The sequence below is a fragment of the Anser brachyrhynchus genome, assembly GCF_964034855.1.
Source record: "Anser brachyrhynchus genome assembly, chromosome: 14".
Lineage (NCBI taxonomy): Eukaryota > Metazoa > Chordata > Aves > Anseriformes > Anatidae > Anser > Anser brachyrhynchus.
In genome coordinates, this window is record NC_137709.1 from 5113097 (window position 1) to 5134722 (window position 21626).

General features: G+C 46.3%; 1 protein-coding gene across 4 annotated transcripts in view; it reads right to left on the minus strand.

Moving 5' to 3' along the window:
• RASGEF1C (RasGEF domain family member 1C) overlaps positions 1–21626 on the minus strand; it is a 79512-nt gene that overhangs the window by 17658 nt on the left and 40228 nt on the right. For all 4 annotated transcript variants that reach the window (XM_080555061.1, XM_080555060.1, XM_080555059.1 and 1 more), the window contains exons 2-7: positions 15533–15715; positions 13807–13929; positions 11090–11227; positions 5681–5893; positions 3918–3992; positions 797–892 (exon numbers count right to left, since the gene is read on the minus strand). In XM_080555061.1, coding sequence (XP_080411187.1) covers positions 797–892; positions 3918–3992; positions 5681–5893; positions 11090–11227; positions 13807–13929; positions 15533–15709 — 822 coding nt within the window. In that variant the 5' untranslated portion in view covers positions 15710–15715. The remainder of the gene's footprint in view (positions 1–796; positions 893–3917; positions 3993–5680; positions 5894–11089; positions 11228–13806; positions 13930–15532; positions 15716–21626) is intronic.

Below are 21626 nucleotides of genomic sequence, written 5' to 3' on the forward strand. Positions count from 1 at the left end.
ACTCCCTGCTGGCCTCCCTGCAGTCAGTGGGCACATCACCATTGACTCTCCTACAGCAGGATTTCACACCCATATGACACAGCAGCTTTGTCCCAGAAAGGCTTTGTTTCCCTGCATTAAACTCTTTCCCCTGTTCTGGGCCTTTCAGCACGAAGGCCAGGCCTAATGGAACCTTGCATTTTAATCCGCATTGTAACTGGGCTGGAATCACCCCACCTTGCCAAAGAAGATCTTCAGATGACAATGCTGTCAAATCACGAGCTACGTACACTGTTTCATCCCGTTACTATTCTCCCCTTCAAAGGGGAAAACATTAATTTCATTTTGATGGGGTCAGTCTAAACAAACTAAAACCACTACCAAGTGAAAAAAGAAACCACTAGTCACAGCTACAGCAATGGGCAGCAGGACAAAGCGCCACGCGATGGGAATTCACATGCACAACAGAGCTTCAGGATGACAGCTAACAAATACTGCTCCACTAGAATCTTTTCCAGCAGAAATCTCAGAGGATAATTCAAGGCATTTTTTCCTCTCTTTTTCCCTGCAGGGTTCATTATTCCACACTGTGCTCCTACTACATCAATAGAAAGCGTATCCCCAGTGTGTTGCCAGCTCTGTTTTGCAATATGCTTGTCATTTATCAGGTTGTTCCTGTGAATGCAGCACTGCTAAAACTTACTGTCAGACGCTTAGCTAGGTCATAAGAAATAAATCCCCTGGTTTCCTTATTAATGTGCCACCTTAAACTGGTACCTCAAGCAGCAGTAAAGCATGCCACATATATTCCACTTACCATGCAAATTTCTGTTGCTACAAGATAGCACAGTCTGTTGAACCATTTCACGTAGGCCTCAAGGTTACTGGTCTTCTTCTGTTCGCTGAAACAAGGCTGGGGAGCAAAAAGCACAGGAAGACTTGTAATTGCATTTCAGTTAGCTGCCCGATTGCTAAGGTACATCCTACACAAAGCAATCACTTGACCACATGTCTCTCAGGCACCGAGAAGACAGCATTAAGGGCTCCTTGGAGAAAGGCAGCGGGTGGGTGGGTGCCGTATGGAAGCACGGGGTCTCGCCCCGTGTGTCACCCCACGCAGTTCAGACCAGTGCCTGGAGAACATCCCCATGTTGTCTGCTCACCAACACAGCCTGCGCTGACCCTTGCTTGCTATTAACAGCCAGCAGGCAGCAACAACACCACGCAGAGAAGGTAAATTTTCCACAGTTCCACAATTTCCACAATTTTCCACAGCCGCCCGGTTTGTGCCTTTGATTCCAGCACTCCCCTCACTTCAGTGAACACCATCACCCACAGCTCTTTTCTAGAGGGGAATAAAGTTCCCTATAATTCAGGGAAGTGAACAAGCGGTAAGCAAGAGAAAAAACACTGCTAGTTACTTCTTTATGGGAAAAATATTTCTCTTATTCTCTCGAGTTTTCAGGGTAACAGGCCGTGCAGTGCCCCAGCTCTGTCTTGCTGGCTGCTCTGGAACAGTCACATACATGCAGGACACTTCTTCAGTAAGAGTCACTACAAGAAGCACGTTTTTCACTTCTTCTATGAAGTTTTATATAAATCCCCACAGCTGATAGGGGCTGTGGGAGCAGACACTTGACTGAACTCCTGCAGTTACTTTGGTATCAGCAGATAATTTGACTTCAGCAGAGTGACAGGGTAGCTCACCCAGCCTGAAGATGCTGCTTGGGGTTGTAAGAATTGTAAGAACTCCTTTTCCCAGCTCTAAATTCAGAGACTGTCCATAGAGGACAGACACACTGCTCTCTGGAGTTCACCTGATTTACTTGAACATTCGTTAGCATCCACTAGAGGGTATCAGAGAATACTGAATTTCTGTTTTATACAGACGATCATTTCCCAGAGCTGCCATAAATACATGCCACCAAGAAGAAAATCACAATGCATAAACGCAGCTCCATGAACGTCAATGGGACTACCCGTATTATGTAAGTTAAACAAGCACCTAAAAACCCTTAAGAAATAGGCCTTAATGTGATTTACATTAAGATTCTTCGAATCAATGTAATTCAAAGAAAGAAAACATTTACCTGCAATTCTGCATGCAGGCATTGTTGGAAACAGAAATCACAGTACCATACTAGGGGGCAAATCTTAACACGTCTGAAATTCTTAGCCACTTTATGAGTAGACTATACATACAATAAATATATATGTATATTTTAAAAGCATCTCAGAAGTAAACATTGGCAAGCAGCACGTGAATATCAAACAAAAAGAAAACCCAAAGCAGCCCCAGCCTATCCACAGCAGTTGCTGTTCTTGCACGCTGTGGTATTTCTTGTTCCCTGTTACAGGGGAAAAAAAAAAAAAAAGTATACGAAACGTAGGTTTTGTTCTGAATATGATATTTCCATTACAACACTGCTGTCCCGTGCCAGGTCACAAGAACGATAGCTAATGCCACAAAACTTGTGTAAAATGCATACATTTGAAGTTGAAACAGACAGCTTTTTAAAGGTTAAGATTTATAAACGGCAACAATATTTAGCACCTCCCTAGCATCTTCCATCTGCAGCTCTCAAAGTGCTTGATAAACATTCATAAATGAAACCTTTTGAAGCCTTCACGCAAGAAGGCAATGCAGTGATGCATCCCTGCTTCGAGCTCTTCTTTTCTCTCTCAATATGCACTACAGCGAAGTCACAGGACTGGTACGGGGCAGAACCCCAATGTCCAGTTTTGCATCTGAAGAATATGTGTAACTGTCAAGTTTATTTAGAAAAATCTCGTCAGAGTCTATTGAGATCATTTGCTTGGATTTCCCATCCCACTGCTACTTTCAGGCTCTCTACCTCCCGTTCTAATCCTACCTGTCCACCTTAGGCAATGTTTCCCTTCACATCTCGGTATTACTCTGTGCTGGCATCACATTAGAAATTCTAGATTCAGGTACAGCCACTGTGCACACACCTCCTTGTTGCTGAACATTTCCTTCTTCTTCTTAGCATCCCTTCCCCTCTGTGGCTTGACAGAATTTGACTTCATTTACTGCCGCCTCCCTCCCACTCTTCCAAACTTCACCCAGATTCAGCACCCTCATCTGATCCCTTTCATTTTACTCCCCGAATCTCCGTAACTCCAGTGAGAGAAGGACAGAGCCCAAGGCTGCACTTTTTGTCTGTCCGTGCCTCTTTCACAAGTACAAGCTATGCTGGTGCTCTTTGGGAAACGTTACAAACAGAAGCCTCCCTGTTTCTAATGACAAAATTCTGCCATTGATGGATGACCTCAGTGGGAGCCCATGCATGGGTCTGGTTCTGGGGAAGAATTTTCCACCCTCTTTCTTCCCTGGCAGCACGTGAAATCTCAGACTCCCACTCTCCAGCCAGAAAGTCTCTTCCCTTGCTGAGGCACTCACTGAAACGCTGCCTCAAACCCCACTGGAATCAGTGGAAAGACTCCGACTGGCTTCCAGCAACTTTGGAGGAAGCCCTGACCAGGCACTCCGTTCCCCGCAGAGCTTTGGGTTACAAGCTATTGTGTGCAGAGAGCAGAGGCTGTTGATTCATGACGCACTGACTCATTACTGTGGTGTCTGGGCACACGCTGTGCGCATTACATCATGTCCAGAGTCTTTACGCCTTTAACACTAGGAGCAGACACCCCCTGGTTCTGTACAGCTACAGGCCCTCTGCCCTGGCCAAAACAGGTTAGGGGGAGAAGCCAGAGGTCAGAATTTCAGCACGCAGGCCAGTCTCTGGCTGGGACATATTCTCACAAGGAAGGAATGACAATGACCCGCCAGCAAGAGATCTACCAGCAGGTCCCATCCTTGCCGTCAGAATACAGCTCTGCCAGTTGGCTGACATATGTCCCAGGCCCTGCTTTTACGGATCGGTTCAGCAGGAACCATTTTGCAAGTGGACAAATCGTACCTTGGTGCCATCCAGAGGGTCTTTATGTACAAATGCCTGCACAAACTCCTCAGGTCCGATGTGACTTAGCCTTTCCTATTGGAGGGGAAAAGGAGAGAGACAGGAAGAAATAAGAAAGCATCCCAGTCTTCTGGTTCTCTTGGTAGAACTTTCCCATTATCTCTAAGTTTTGAATGGTGTTGCTGAACTGGTAGACAGCCAACTAGCACGAGACATTAAAATTCATAAGAACAATTAGAGTTATTTCAGTAGAAAGAGGAAAATGAGAATAAACACGTCTCGTTACTGAGAAGCCACAGCAAGAGCCCTCCCCGCTGTGCAGAGGGAAAGGTGCTGGATGCACAAGGCTTCACATGGGAGCCAGCAAGTCCTCGGTTCTGTGCTTGGCACTGCCACAGACCTGCTGTGGTCCAGCGTTTCTCAACAGCTTTGTTTCCCAGTTGTCAGAGCGGCAGCAATGCTGTCATCTGGTAACCATAGCAGTCAGGCGCCCAGCTGCACACAGTGCTCCGACCCTGCCTCCCTGCCCAGCGCAGCTCAGGTGATGCCCTGGGGTGCTGGCTGGGTGCCACTGGGGAAGGCAGGCACGAGAGACGCATTTGCTTCTACTCAAGGCACTGCTTACTCTGTAGAGCGTCCCGGGCATTACCCAAACCACGAGTAAATAAAGCACCCAGCACTCTCTTAGGAAGGGACAGTGATCTCCACCAGCTCCTGGCAGTTCCAGTCACACCACCAGCAGAGGGGTTATATTCCTCTGCACCAGGAGCAGGGACCACAGTAGGTGTTGTGGGCTAAAAAAAACCACACTGTCACTAGTCTCCAAAATGCTTTGGAATGAAAACTGAGTCATTAGCATGATCATACCAGGTTACCAGATATCAAAGGCAGTGTTTTTAATCACGCAATAAATATGTCCTTTCTTATTTGCCATTTCAGTTCCCGTTAACAAGTTTATTAGAAAAAAAAAACATTTTCAGTAGGTCACAAATCACAAACTATTCTAGTGGAGATATTTTAGAATTCATACAACCTAATCTCAGGACACTCAAAAACCATTAAAATCAATCAGGAAATTATTAAAACATCAGAAGATCTGCAGATGGCAGCAATAATATTTTATGTTCTTCTGTGAGCACCCACGGAGGACCTGAACCTGGGAGAAAGGTGTGCAGCACAGCACTCTGGCCAAGACCTTGGTGCTGCGATTGGTGGTGGAGAGTGAACTGCAGTCTAAGGAGGAAACAGCAGGACTTTGTGTGGAAGTGGGGAGTTTTTTGGTATTTGCACGCCCTTGGATGTCTGTGCACAAAGTAACAAAGGGAAGAACGAAAAACATCAGGCAACTCAGATACTTTATGTATCTGTAAGAATGGATTTGAATTGTTAAAATTTCTCCCAAATTAATAAAATGGCTAATGATCAGCCATTTCAATAGCACCTTCAGGTTTTAGGGCTCAGAGGGAGTACCTTACAGATGGGGGAACCTCTTGACCTTCCTGGGACTAAGACTCGCATTTAATGAATAAGCAAGCTGAAAAGGTAAAGTGATGTGCCCCAAGATGCACAGGAACACTCTGATGTGTATCTTGCTTCCCAAGCATCTCTTAACCTATCAAACCCTGCCTCCTGCTGCAGTGATGATACAGCACGGGATGTGCTGCAGCAGTGCAGACGGTTTTTGGTTGTGTCTGGAATACTTAGCAGCTGATGGCTTAAAATAATATCTCTGACTGCAGAAGTTGGAAACCATTCCTACGTACCAGCTCCACATGTGTCAGCTGCTGAGCCAGAGTGTAAGGGTCACTGCAGACACTCAGGATTTCTCTCTGAATTGATGGCGGTTTACTTTTAAAGGCAACCAGCTTATCAGAGACAGCAGCACTGATCTTGACAATCCCTTCTTGCCCGTGGCTGAGGGTTGCAAGCTTCTGATTCAGGGTCTGCAAAAGTTGATTCATCTTTTTCCAGTAGGCCTGGAGAGACAGGGAGAGAAAGGAACATAAACCACCCACAGCATTTGACAAAGGTGTGTTTTTAAGCTGAATTTTGCCTTCTGCAAAATACTCCTAAGCCAGCAACAGGTTACCAGAATAATCAGTTGGCTTAATTACAGCTCTGTGCTCCGGACCGCAGCAACAGACTGCAGCCTAGAGAAGAGGCGAGCAGGGCTGGTGGGCTGGGCTGGCACCAACACTCACATATTGCTGCCAACACCAGTGCTGCTGGGATCAGAGAAGATGTAATGCTGCAACAGGAGTTATTCCAGCTTTCTGGAGCACTGCAGCATTTGGTACCCATCCTTTATGTCAGTGACATGTTGGCTGAAAACTACCTGTTCATAGTTCCTGGTCAACTCTAACTTACTGAGACGAAGAAATGTTTTTAAAGCTATTCTCTACAACCTTTTAAGCTGACAGCAGCAGAAACACGCTGTTACTTGCTACCCAGATAAAGTGGTCTGAGCACTGCAAAGCTTTGAGTATTTAATATCCAAAATGTTAATTGCTACTGAAGGAAGCTCATATCGTATTCCAGGCATGGCCACGTGCTCAGCGGGATGATCATTACCAAGTTGTGCAGGTTGCTCTCAGAGCTGGAGCAGCTCTTTACAAAAAAAGAGTGGAGCTGCTGGCCATGGAGGATGGGCAGAAAGAGATTCAATTCTTCATGACTGACAGATGCAGACATTATAAAGCTGAGAGAACTGGTGGATGGGCTCTGAAGACGAGGATTAATTGTAAAAGTCCTTGGGCTAAAGCTTCACATGGAGGACAGGGTATACTTGTGCTGAGGTGTTCCTCTGCAGGAAGGCCTCATTTGCTTTCCCTGCCAGAGAAGTAGCACCAGGCGCAGGTGCTCACTCCATTTCAGAGAGCAGTCACTTGGGGCAGCAGTTTTCAGGCTGGCCTGTTATCAGCTCCTCCGCCAGCACAAAGATGCACAGTGGAGAGATTCTCTGGCTGCTCACGTGTGGAATACCTCTTCTCCCTTCATCCCAGCAGATTTCAGTGATGTCAAGTTGCCAGTAACATCAGTTTGTAAAATGCCAGTGTGAAACCAGAGCTGGCACAGAGCCCTCTTGTGCTACATCTGTACTGTGCAGCAGATGTACACCTTGGCACCCTCCACGCAGTTTTTATTGTCACAACAGGGACTTGGCCCACGTGTGCCTTCCCGTGGAGGCCAACACACACCTCTGCCACAGCCCAGGCTGCACAAAGCCCAAGTGCGTGCTTGGGAAGTAGCTCTGAATCCCGTGGTTTAGAAACAGCCTTTGTCTTCTCCAGACTTCTGTAGACTGCAGGTAGCCTTCAATTTTCGGCACTGACTAGAGCTCATGTGTTAGGTATCCAAAGTACCAGAAACTGGAGGCAGTATTCTCCTTGCTGACACAGGATCCCACCTGCACCCTGGAAGCAGTGTCTCCACAACATGCTTACTGCTGCCCTGTTCCCGTTACGGTCTGAGGCTGGAAGCCTTCAGAACATCCCAAGTGCTTCAACTTCTGCTGCAATGCTTTGTAACGTGTACACAGTTCTAGCAGCAGGTTTCACATTGCTGAGGTACTTCTCGTTTCACACAAGGAAGATGTTCTTTCGAGCCAGGCTGGAGCACAGCCAGAGAAGCAGTATGTAGACAGGTTATTTTGCAAACCAGAGCTGCTAAGTCCAAAACAAAGCAAGTACCCAGAAGGCAGGAGGGACTCATCTTCAAGAACATCAACAGAGGTTTCATTCAGAAACAATCACAGAGGAGGAGTGAAAATTGAGTGAGGAAGACGTAAAAATAAATAAATGAAATAGTTTTTAGAAAATACAAAACATCTTTCACTTTTTATCTCTTCCTGATATACACCAGCTCCAAGGAAAAGAGACTGCTGGTCTTCTTCATGTAATTCCCTACTCAAACAGATGGTCACTCGTTTGATTTACAAAGGCCATTCTGGGCCTGAACTACTGAATACCATCTAAATATTTCTCCAGCTTACATCCAGGTACGTTTGCAAAACTCAGAATAGCCTACCAAGGTCTATGAATAGAATACTATTTTTAGTGGAAAATCAACTAGTGACATATTTTGGCATTTTGTGAACATGTTTGGTAATCGTGGAAATTAATTTCCGAAATCAAACTTTTCTAAAGCACTCAGCTAAAAAAAATTAGCTGAAAACCAGGTTTGCTTTCAAAAAGGAGTTTGGACGAGAAATCTTTGCTCAGCCATGTCTGTGCAGTATCAAATTCTTCACTGTTTGGATGAAAAGCCAAAAAGCAGCAGAATTGTTTGAAAGACATGAATATTTAGCAAGTCTTTCAATACACCATCACCAAGAGATCTAGTTTCATCTAGTGTCATAGGGAATATAACACAAAAAATTTGATATAGGCAACAATAGACAAAGATTTGGGTAAGCCAACCAGACAACATAACAAAATGAGAGAGTTAATGGACATAGAAAAGATTATTCATAAAAGAGAGCTCTTGAGAGACCCACCCTGAAACCTTTTCTGTGTATCAGGGGAGAAAAAAAATAAATAAAATTAAAAACTGCTTTTGCCCTTTTAAAAGTATTTCCTGCCTCCTTTAAACTATGTTCAGTAGGTGAAAACAACATTGCTCATTACCTTCAACGTGCTGATAATTACCTTGCCACCAAGTGACCCCCCATTGTACAGGAGCCGTGTGCGGGACTCTGTCAACCTATTTCACTTCATTGCCACATTAACAGTCAAAAGAAGCCTACTACTGTTTAATATTTAAAGAAAATGTTTCATTCTTTACTGGGAAAGTTACTCTGAAGACGGCAGGCCTCAGCAGGTGGCTTAGGAGCTCAAATTTTAATTAAAATTTCTAGCTCTAAATGCAAATCACAGCACTTACTAAGAAATGCTTCTCAGCATGGACACCTTCCTAAGCACATCACAGAGCCTCTGGACTACACAAAGGACAGAAGCGTACACTGCAGGGGAAAATCCTGCATTAACCTACATGGACTAGATGACCTCACAAATCTTTCAATCTTTAATTTCTCTCATCCGCAACGGGAACAACTTTTTTTCCCAAACAACTAATGGGCACCACCACTCTTTCGTGCTGCCCCTTAAAAAAAAGAAATTTGCATCTGCAGGATACGAGCTGTTCCTTAAATTAATTATTGATTTCGCTCAGGCATAATTACTTGCAATTATAGTTCCTAGTAGTATTTGAAAAACAATGATTTGAACCTAATCCAGTCTGAGGCCCCCCAGACCCAAGAACGTCATTGCTCATCTATGCATGCTCCAAAGCAAAGGTGTGCAGCATCTGCCCAGGTTAGGCAAATAAATGACTGCTTTGTACGCAGAAGGTTGGTTTGTACCATTTACTTCTCTTTACTGGGGCAGGTACTTAACACAAAGCAGCTGCCTTTTAAAATGGTTTTCTCTACACCCATAACACCCCTGCTGTCTGCCCCGTTGGCTGGTTCCTTCTTTCCAGTAGACATGATTTTGGTAGGTCTGTACAGTTCAGATGCTGGTGCCTTTCTTGGCGGTTGGCAGGAGCAAGTTCATTGCCTGTTTCCCTCGAAGAAGAATTTTGACTGCTCAGGTCAATGGAGTTGGGCCCCTCCCGGGAGCCCTTTTTGTTTCCTTCACCTCCAGAGAAGAGTCACGCAGCTTCCCCTTCCCACCCCGTCTCTCCCGCAGGCTGGTCCAGCCGAGCCGTGCCAGCCGAGAGCCACCCAAAAGTGCCAGCTGTGATGCCAGCCCAGCCCAAGAGCAGCTGTTTCCATTTCTCTTGTGTTTCATGTGGGTAGGAGGGTTCAATTTCATTTCCGTTTTCCTGCAACTCTGCTAATTCTTTCTCTTTTTCTCTCCACCCTCCCTCTTTTGCCCTAGTGGGTATCGTGCCTTTTGTTACACTGAATTGCACACATCTGTGGCCTGACCTTGATGCTGCCAATGGGACTGAGTCCTTCCACATCCCATGGTTAACCTAGAAGTAATTAGAAACTCTCCATGCACTATTTGCTCTTATCCTTGTTATTTTCATGGACTTTGTGGTACTTTTAATGTTTCTGAATTAATTTATGGAGTTCGCCCACCTGAATTTGGAAGCAGGTCTCACAGATGCGCTGTTGACTGTGTCCTGCTCTGCCACACACAGCTCATGTAATCGAACACCGAGACCGTGTAACTACATAGACTGAATTTCTGCCCAGAGGGCAACAAACTGCTGTCTTCTGCCACTTTTATACGCCCAGAGAAGCTACATACCCATAACCATTTTTATTTTTTGTTAAAGGTAGGAACTGTCCCATGCAACCCCACCATGTCAGCAAAACAGACCGGATTCAACAGGAGCTACATTTTGGCCCACAGATCACGTGGACTTGGATGGGGATCCCAGTGGCATTAGTCTGCCATTCTGTGTCTGTCTACCTTCTGTCTGAGTGCCAGCTTTACCATATCAACCAGCTCAAGCACAGGGCCTGTGAACTCTTTCACACAGGACAGGAGTGTGCAAATTGAACCCTTGTTAGATTCACTGATGAAAAAGATTACAAAATGCAGATTGTTTCAAGACAGTTACCAGATTGAAGACACGTAAGGTAAGGAATGAAAAGTGTTTCCATTTTCACAACCACTCATTTTCTTAGAGATAGGAAGCCTTTATCAGGCACCTTTAAGCAACTGATCATCTTTTTTAGTTTCATAATGTCACTTGATGATGAGCTGCTTGTTCCACTCCACATTCACTAAATTAAACATCCTGAAGTGCTCCCTAAGCCATTGCTTGGGCAGGATGGTTGTTCTCAGGTCACGATACTTCACTCCTCTGCTAGACTATAATTTGGGAGATCACACCTCTGTTGCTATTTGAATTCTAAGCACCACTATCAGTCTATCCTATGTATCAGATCTTCTGTCTGTAAAACAGGAATATGCAGTAGATGAGTCCCATTGATTACTCTGATGTTTCCCTGTGTTACTAACACAGGAGTACCTACACCAAGAGACATGGCTTTCAGGGAAGCTACTACAGGTTTTAACCATTAGAGGAGAACAAAACTTGAAGAGTTCCAAGGCAGAGTTCCTAGAAAAGTGGCAAACATCGGGAGGAAAAGGAAGAACCGAGTGGGAAAATGAACTGAACACTTCCACACAATGTCACAAGTCAGCCGTCCTCACCTCATCACATGGGGCTATCCTGTGAATCATGTCTTTCAGATGGCCAATCATCCGCTCTTCCTGAAAGTCATACGGGAATGTTTCTGTCCACTCTGTCAGCAACTGTAAGATTTTGGGTCCGAATTTTCTGATCCGTGCCTGAAATGGAAACCAGAATGACGCATAGGGATTGAAATGGGTTTATGCATTAAAGTCCCAGCAAATACATATCTTACTGAATGTGGGGCCAGATTTTCAAAGAAGACACTTAGAGTTGCACCTGCAAAATCTGCACACATGCAAACTAATGGTGTGTTGCACCAATGACACATTTTGGCATGCAAATATACCCATACTTAGATGCATGCACAACAATCTGGTTTACATGCAGATTTAAGTATTCTGCACATGCAATTGGCCAGTTTGTAGTTGGCTGGACATTTTGTTGGTGCAACCTTTGTACCTTTTTTGAAAACAACTGGCCTTTTGGCTGATTTGAACCATGTGTTCTTCTCCCTTGAACTTACAACCCTCGTATGCATTTACCCTTTCCCCCCCCAAAATGATTATCACGTATCTCTTGACCAACAAAGTGGTGAGTCTTCTGCTTCTTTCTTTTCTGTGTGGATGAAAAAACTGCTTAGTGACCGGTGGCATATATAACATGAGAAAGAACAAATGGACAAAACACCAGGCCTTAGTAACTTTACCTGGACTACTGACAACGTTGCTCTCTTCCCACATGAGCTCAAGGTCATGATAGGATAAGGACACCCACTCACAGAACACACAGCTGGTGCCCACTTTGCTTTTGGTGTAGATTTATCTGAGGATGCAGCAGCAGGAACAGTCAGGATGATACAGAACAAGGAGGGAAATATGGGGAACAGCACAATTGGTGCCTTAGTATTATCTCAACAGACGGCCAGTGCAGCTGCTTCCAAAGCTTTCATCCTCCATTATCCAAGAACATGGGAAAAGGAAATTGCGTTAAACAACAAACTGCGTCTTTATTTACAGAAAACACAGACCCAAACAAACAGCCTTCTTTTGCATCTTACGTACTGTAGCTAAAGTGTACCCTGTAATCAGGAAAAATTATACTCTTGAGCTCCCTGCTTTTCAACCAAGGTGGTTGAAACGCGTATTTCAGCTTTCCACCAACAACAGGTTTCAATGAACCACATCTCTAAAAATAACTGCTGTCAGCTAGCATTAAGCTCATGCTCAAAGACCAGCAGGTGGCTGCTAAAGGGAAAGCTTTATTGGAAACTACAAAGGTCTGGGGAGACATTTGCTCCAGCTGTATAAACTGCTATTACGAATGGAAGGAGAGGACGTGGTGCAAGTCAGAGGACATGGCTCAGGGGATGGGAGGTCACTGATGTGCTCTTTCAAAGTCAGCCCCACTCTCAGTAACACAAAATCAGCTGTCCCACCAACTGTGCGTTACTACAGGGATGTCCAAAATGCAGATTCACTTTAGGTAGGTTTGAGATCATAACAAGATAATGTTTCTCATTTCTTGCAAGGTTTAATGAGCAGTGAAACTTTGGAATGCTCACATTTTTAATCCTCCTGAATTTGCATCTGGCATAGCATCAGAGAACAGAATCCATCACACCTCAGAAAAACTGTTCTGGATGCTGCACCTCACACAGATATTTCCAACTCACACTGTATGTGCAACCTAAATACTAGACTTCTATGGAGTCTGGCTGATTGTACTGTGCAGTGAAGGCATAGCTCCTGCTACTCATGCAACCAGTTCCTCAGGTTTGCACAGGCCAAAAGAAGCAGGTACACTCAGATGTTGGTGATTGAACATTGATGCTAAAAACATCGTGTTTCAAAGCTGGGAAAGCTGATCCTGAGAATCATTCCAGAATTTCGGGTTCTTTTTTGGAAAATTACAACTGATGCACGTTCTTCTCCTCTCCACAGAACTCAAGTTGCATCTCCTGCTCCAGGCAGTGTACTGGAGAGGTCTTCCATCATGCACTGAGGCTCTGAGTGCGATCCAGTGGGATCCACCTGTATCACAGTGGCCGTGGGACTGCAAGAGGATGCAAATGTGTTGGTATACACTGTACTGGTCTGCACAGTCGCTAGGGTAAAACAGGAGGAGCAGTGACGCACTAACAGCTTGCATTTGCTCATTCTGTCAGCTTGTCACAGCCTCACTACTGCTTCAGCTCGCTCCTGGTGTGCCAGACAGCGCCGCTCTGCAGCATGGCTGTGCAGACAATCTGTCAGTGCCGGCAGCGGGAGGTTAGCGGGTAGCTGCATGCTGTTACGTGGCGTTCACGGTGACAGGTAAGGCCAAAGGGAACTGTTACATACTGTACCAGAAGCAAGAAAGAAAAAGGTCAGACGCATTAAGTAAAAACGGGAGAGGGAGCAGTGTGCCGACATCTGCAATTGACAGTGTGTGAGGTTTATGTCCTACCTCCTGGCATCCTGCAGGCTTCAAAGCCTTAAAGAAGTTAGGAAGGAAAGTCACCTGGGAAGACTGAGACAGTGGGAAAGGGAAATTAGAAGAAGATCTGAAGTGACTAGTGGCTGGAGCACTGCTCTGGGACATGGGTACTAAGATGCCTCAATGTCAGGATCTCAGCAACAACCGTCACACTTATGAGAATGTTTCATTCAATCCGAAGGGAGGCAAAGCCACAAACCAGAGCCCCAGAACTCTGTTGAAAATGCCTCACATTTTTCTGATGTAAAGATGAACTAACCTTGTCCAGCACGGGGTCATCCAGCCGCTGCTGCTCAATGCACTTGTGACAAACTCGGGACAAAAGCTCATGGGGTTCGATGAAGAGTCTGGAACTCAGCAGGAATGTAAAGATATAGGCTTTCTGTGGGAGAAAGTCAAGCAGACCTGCTGTAAGCCAGCCACACAGTGGGTAATATTAGTCATAAAAGCCCGGAACTCCATGGTTTTATTTCCACTGGCACAGACAGAACACAGCTGTGTATCTAAAAGCCATCAATTCCTGGCCCCTTTAAGCAGAATTGGTTGCAGTGGGCACAGGAGGCAGCAGCATCTCCTACCTCCACGGCATCCATGTCCAAACTTTTCTTGCCCAAACCCTCTGCAAAGTTGCAACGAAGACTGTGTGTAGGTCACTCTGCAGGAGCTAGCCCAGGTATTGGATACAGCACCAGCAGGAATGCACAGAGACCACTGGAAGCTGATCGTGTAGACTCAGGCATCCCAGTGCTCAGAAACCCCCAGATGAATCACATTTTGTACTGCCCTGAAGGTCTCACTCTGCCTCCTTCAGGGAACATTTCATTTATTCTACTAACTCCCCAAAATACGTTTCTATCAGCTAAACTATACCACGTGCAGCCTCACATCGGTAAACCTGAGGGGAGCAGGCCTGTTGGATAAATCCTTGGATTATTTAAAGTATTTCTGCAGTGAAATTAAAATGTATGCATGAATCCTCAGTCATTTGCTTCCCAACCCGCCCTGGTGCCTGGATTATCTTCTTTCCCCCAGACCTAGCCATGCTCCTGAGCAGCGGGTGTAGTATTTCCTATCACACATTGCTTAATGAAAATCTCACAGACTAATCTGGCCATTACCTATTTTTATTGCCTTTCTGTTCTTCTTTAATTAACATGCTTCTTTATTACTTATTTTTAGCTGATCAGAAACTGAGCTGCGGGTAATTTAAAACACGCTGTCTGCTCTGCATTGATAACTTTAGTAGCTCTCTAAACTGCCCAGAAGTCAATGCTACTCCGGTGCTTTGAAATACAAGCCTTTCCACAGAGACATATTAGCACTTGAAAGTCTTCCAGTAAAATTCTGTTCTGAATTCCACTGAGTATGTGCAAAATCCAGTGAAGTCAATGGCTTTCAGGACCATAAACCTGCTCACAGTTTAAATCCTCACACTGCTGATGAGGAAACACCGAATATTCACTGATGGAGTGAGGCTTAGGGTCCAGATCCTGCTGTCCAGTGACTGCAAAGTCACTGTGTTCATAACCCCAGGTAAATTAAGAAGCCACCAGAAGCAGCGTTTCTGTTGTCACTGAGGGAACGCTTTGTATGTGCAGTGAAACCTGGATGACTTCAGCAGCTACTCAAATTCAGCTAATTTAATGCCAGTTCAGACTGGAAATTTTTTGCTTCAGTCTTCATCTAAAACTCTCTGGGATGCACTGCTATTTCTGAAGTGCTCCTACTGATAAATCACTAATTCATCATTGCCACAGCTTCTCCCCCTGCCCTGTTCTCTTACTTACAGGCAGCATCAACTCTGGGAGCTACTTTTTCATGGAAACAAATGCAGAACAGTAAAACAGCATTCAAAGCAATTCATTAACATACCCAGCCTTTACATAAGCTCTCTTAATTCAAAATTGAACACATTTGCACTTTTGCATAAAGCTCTGCCCCAATTCATCAAAAATAAACTGGTTATTGTACTGTGAATGGCTTACTTCAGGGTAGTAATCAGTGGTAGGTATGAGATGCTGGATTAGAGCATCCAGAGATGCTGAGGTAAGGTTTCCATCCTGGAAGATCAGTCCTCCTTGTTCATCTTCTTTTGCAGTATGTAGATGAGGGCTGAAGCTGCATGGGGTAAACATACTGGTAGAAGTCAGCGTTTGGGGCATGCCTTCCTGCAAGAGAGAAAAGCTCACATCAGGCAAAGATCCGTCAGGTTCACAGCCACAACTGCCTTCAGGTTGCTTTGAAAACCAGAAGCCAATACTGAGAGCCTCCTGTTCACATCCTCTCTTCATTATATCACCTTTTAGAATTGTCATTAGCAGATAACACCTGTGATGGGAAATACACAGGCAAATGTTTTGATTTACACCTTTGGATTTAGGGTAAGAGGGAGAAAAAAGGGGGTGCCAGCCTGGGTTTGCTCAGGAAGAGCTTTGTGAAATGCTCCGTGGCTCCCATGGTACAGGAGAGCCATCAGAGTGAGCAAGTGGTAGCAGCAGGAGCAGAAATCAATTGGAGGAGGACGGAAAAATAGAAAGAGTTGGAGAAACGGAGAATGTGGGAGGTGATAAAGAGATTAAAGGGCAAAGAAGAGAGAAGCGAGGAAGAGGAAGAAGGCAGACACCTGCACTATTTTTGGGGCCTGAAGCTAGTCAGCCCTAGATCTATACTTAGGTACTAAGTATATGCTTCAGAAAGATCCTGAGCAGTCATCAGCTTCACTAGAGCTGCAGAGTCCTCAGCACCTTTGAAAGGAGGCCAGGCAAACTCGCAGCACGTAGCCCAGTTTCAAGCTCCCTGTATTTCAGTTCTCTGGGCTGTCCAGGTTGCATTCTGGGCTCTGTCTCAATGTTGTGGCTTACAATGAGCTTTAAACGTTTCTTCTGTACAGCAAAATAGTTTTGTTTCTGAATTGGTGCACGGAGAGGACAGATCTTGCCCTGAGGGCTTTAAAGCAGTTCCAGCTGTCTCCGAAAGCCCCCTCAAAGCTCTGCTCTCGGCTAGAGGCTGGGCTGCAGGACAGGGACTGGGAAAAGGACAGCGCACGCTCGCTCCCAGGTCAGCAAATGCATCATCCAGACCAAGGTTCTTTGAACACACAAACCCTCTGTGACCTGACAATTTGCTTCGAGATTTGATTTACCTCAACAGGAGGGAGGATGGGAAGAGATGACAAAAGGGAGGAGTCCTTGAGCCAATCTCTGCTCCCCTGAGCAGCTACAAAACATCTCCCAGGACCGCAGCTCTCCTTCCCGAGCATACCCTCTGCCTGCTGGAAGAGCCGGATCTGCGCCCTGTGGCCTGCAGGGCCAGCGCCCGCCTCCCACGCAGGGAGGCACAGGGCCACAGGCTGACGCTGCCTGCTGCGACGGCTCGTCCTGCCTGCTGGTGCTCGGCCCCAGGCACTCAGCAGATACACCTTTTTTTCCTGGCATCCTTCTCTGCCATTTCCTTCACCCTGCTCCACCTCGTTTTCTGCCTCTTTGCCATCCCACACGGCTTCCAAAGCTGCCCCACGGATCTGGCTTACAAACCTAAGCTGACGTTTCTCCCTCAGGCTTACAGGGCGCGCTGTACCCCTGGCAGCCAGCTCAGCTTTAGTCCCACGCACGACATTTTGTAGTTACTCCTCCGAAGAGCCCCGCACGCAGAAGCACCTCTCGGCCTGGCACAACCCAGCTACTCCCCCGGGCTCAGGCTGCTGGGAGTTGCCGGCCCAGAGCAATGCTGGCCGCCGAGGGGAAGGGCAGCGCCCGTAAGCCAGGCCGGGTGCGAAGCCCCGGGAGACGCCGGGAGCTGAGCCCCAGCACGGCGGGAGATCAGGCTGTACGAGCAGAACTGGGGTGGCTTCACCCTTCAAAGGAGGGACCGTTCCCCGAGAGCCGGTGGCGGGGTTACGGCATCGTCTGGGAGGCCGGGAGCAGGGCTGCCTCTGGGGTCTGCAGCCCGACCAAAGGGAAACAAACCCCTGCCTCGACTGCAAGGCAAACGAGATGGCGAGGATTTCGGTTTAAGGACCGTAATATCTAAACGGCATCCCAGGCAGAACGAAAGTTGAAGTATCCGGTTTTAATGATCGTGCAGATGTGCCTGTTAATAAGGCTTTGAGAGCAAGTAATTGCTGCTTTTTGTACACAGCTCAGACGCCGTGTAGTAAATGGGAGAGACTGCCAAATCCCATTTGTTACTTCTACCACGCTCCATGTTACATCTTGTTTCTATGGCAATAATCCCAAGAAAGATTACATGTCCGTATAGATCAAGAAATAAATCTTATGGACATATAGCTGTCCAGATGACAAAAAGAAAAAGTTAAAACAGCTGTGAACTTACAGGGCACATCCCGGCCTCGGTGTAAAACAAAACTCAAAGTAATGATTTATTCAGTGCAATCCCTCACTGTCAACGCCATTTTTTATTATCAAATAGAAACATATCTAAACAGGATATTGCCTGAACTTTTGCATCTCATTACATGAGAAATCTTGCTGAAATGCACAGTAATACTTTTTAAAAAGTTATCTTTTCTTTTTTTAACTGAATAAAACCAGCTGTACAAACGTTGCTGAGGCATCCTTCTTGGGTACTGTTAAGAAATTAAATTTCACTTCATACTGTGAAGTTCCTGCTCTGATCTCAAGTTTTCTGAGCTGGTGCCTGGCTGTCACCTCACTTGCCACTGAAGGGAGTGGCACTTCTGCCATAAATGACGTGCCTTTGTTGCAAACCTGAAGGCTTTAACTTCATGGCTTTTGGCTCACTGTTGTCTGACACTGTTACCCTCAGAGCAGGATGAAGACCAACTCTCCACAGACCAAAACCCCCTGCACTCCTCATCTTGGTAAGAACTAATGCTGGCACTCTGCAGACAGGAGTTTAGGACGGTGACTTTCCTGCTTGCGACACCTTGTTTCTTTTTCTCTTCCTGCAGCTTCCAAAATGTTCTTTCCAAAAGCTCTAAATAGAAATAAGATCTTGCTTTGAAACACTCCGAGTGTGGGACTGGCTGCAGTGGGCAGAAGACGGGGTTGTGCTGTCAATCACCTACAGAATACAGGAACAACGAGGGAAGCACTGAGAGAGGAAAACGAAGAAGCAAACAAGAACCTGAAGGAGATTCGCCTTACTGTACCAAGCTCCTTGTACCATGGAAAAGGTCGGTGGTAGAGGCAGAGCCAGCCCCTCTCGGGAGCACAGCGAGCGGCTGAAAGGCACCAAGCACAGGCTGCAGGAGGGAAATTCCTGCTGAACTAAGAGAAAATCCTCCCGAGTGCAGAGTGCAACTGGAACAGGGACCTGGGCAGGAGGATGTTCAGTCTCCATCCCGGGAGATTTTCAGAACTCAGACAGACAAGGCTCCAAGCACCCAGAGCAAAGTTTGCAGCTAATCCTGCTCGGAGTAGGGGCTTGGATGACAGACCACTAGGGTCCCTTCTGATCAACTTCTCTGTGATTCTGATACGTCTCTCTCAAACCAGTGCAGTATTTCCCCATTTCTTGGCTATATCGTAAGTAGGGAGAGAATATCACGTGGGGGAGTGAAAGCTTCCTTTTTAGTGTAAACCATAACAAGTAAAAATCTAGTCCAGATCATAAGATATTTGTAAAAAAAATCCATGTTGGGTATAAAAACCTTTTTCTACTTTACCTGGAAATAACAGCCCAGAGGTGGCCCCAGATTCCACAGTATTTCAACACACTGATGAAAGCAGGTAGCCCACAGACACTTCTCACTACAAATTATGCTGTTCACACAAAACATTTAAGGACTTGATTCACTGAGCCAAAACAAGGAGCCAATCACCAGTGCCTGGGAGAGAAGCCACCCACAAACTCCACACCAATGTATATCTGCAAGTGTCTTAAAACCTCTGGAAAAGCAGCACCCACCTGGAAAACTGAGCAGGGAATGACTTGGAAAAGGGCTGCCGAGCCACGCACTGAGCAGGGACCCAGCAAGCTGCAGGAAGCCTGCCTCTTCTTCCACTCACATTTCTCCAGGCTCAATTCAGACTGCAGCAGGAGAGGTCTGGTGGGCTGGCGGAGAGCTAAGAGGCTGACAGCTCGGCCTTCCTCCTGCTAGCTGGTGACCAAGGCAAGGCCACGAAGGTAAATACCTGACCAGTGGAGCTCCACTGCAAGGCAAATACCCCAGCAGCATTCTTGAACTCCACTGCCTGCCATCACAAACGTCCCCGTAGCAAGTACAGTTAATGCTTACGTGGACACAAAATGTTCGGGAAACGTTTAATGTGTTTTTCAGCAGCTTTGATGTGATAAGTGTTTTATCCTTTTATCAAAAACTTAATCATACTGTTTACTTTTGATCTTCATTTCATCTCTGCCTTCCATCTGCTCTGCTCCTCTCAAGGGGAAAACAAGAGCTGGGACCATGTGACAAACAGAGTGGGGCTGCAGACTTATCTTCCCACCCACTTAACTTCCAGATTAACAAAATAAATAAAACCCTTCCCACTTCAGGGATGAAAGGCACAAGCTTTTGAAGATCTCCCACCAGAATTACAGGAGCTAGAGAGGATGGTAAGGGAAGGTGTGGAGGCTGGGGCGTCCACCTGTGCCATCAGGGAGGCTTCGGTTTCGTTCCCTCTCCTGACCATGACAGCGGGGTCCTCCTCGCAAGGACGCAGGACACGTGAGGCAGCGCCCAGCGAGCACAGGCAGGCACTCACCAGGGTACAGGAGACCTGAGGTCATGCATAACCGGGCAAGGCACAGACTTGAACAAATATCCCTAATCCAGAGCAAGGTGGAGTGGTTCTTATTCCCATCTGAACAAAGGTGGCAGATGTCTCGCATCCCGTCTCAGTCCTGCAGAAGTCTCTATCGAGCAAGCTGTCACCAAGAGCCAGAGAGTTCAAGGAAATGAAGATGGTACACATTGATTTTTTTGGGGAAAAAAAAAATAATAAAAAAAAAACACTTCTGGGAGAATTTCTGGCCAGATTTAGTAATCAAGCCTATTATCCAACCATTGCTGATATCTCCATGTGACACTGGAAGAGCTTTGCTGAAGGATTTTCTCTGCCTCAAAAGCATCAGCAACTGAGAGATGGAAGAGAGAAAGAATCACCGGAATCACAAGCAGCTACCACCTTCTCTAGGTGGATGTTGGTCCAAGTAATCCAATGGATGGCATGGGTCTGCAGCACAGAGCAGACATACAAACCTCCTTCAACGTTGAGCTGCAATACCACCAACCCCAGGTGCCGTTTGTTCTAACTCACATGCAGGTGAATCCTGTCCCCCCAGAAAGTCACTGCTGTGATGGACAAACGGTAGGATGGGAAACCAGAGCCAAAGTTGGTCTACTTCATGCTGCAGGTGGGAGAGGAACCAACTCCCAGTCTATTCAGCAGACTGAGGTCCAAGCTACAACCAGAGCGACCAGCCAGGTAGCCTGGAAACGACTTTGACCCCGAAGCTGAGACTCAGGCAGGTAACGACCGAAGCAGAAACAGTCACACTGCGGGGCAGGTCGCACCACGAAGGTAGGTTTTGAGTCGTCCCCGTTGACAATTTCACAGGCAGCCTGAAGGCAGAACCCAGAGCCACGAGGCTCTGTCTGTCTGTAGATGCACTATTTGGCATGAAGACACTTTATCAATGATGGCTGAGAACGACAGACACCCAGCTTTAAAATTAGACCGGAGATGCTCTTGTAGGCTCATTATGCCAGCTTTCATGTTGTGCTAATTGTCAGATGTAAACACCAGCATTTACGTCTCAGGTGTAGAGCTCCCAATGCCTCCTTGCTGGCGATCAGCTTAACTGTGGTGTTACAAACTTTGGGGGACTCCGACACGACGGGAACACATCCCCTGCTTTGTCCAGCCAAGCAGAGACTGTCTCCTACAAGTGCCCACATATTTTCCAAAGAAATGGTGATACCGCGGCATATTGCCAAACCAGGGCAGGGAGCAGTGTCAGCACGCCCATTAGGAGCTGGGGGAGCCAAAGATCAGGGCTTCTAACAAAAGCAGGGTTCTTCAGCAGCAGAGAAATCTAGGTTTTTAAAATGAGTCTTTCCTAGGGGAGCTCTGTAGGAAAATGAGCGTTTGT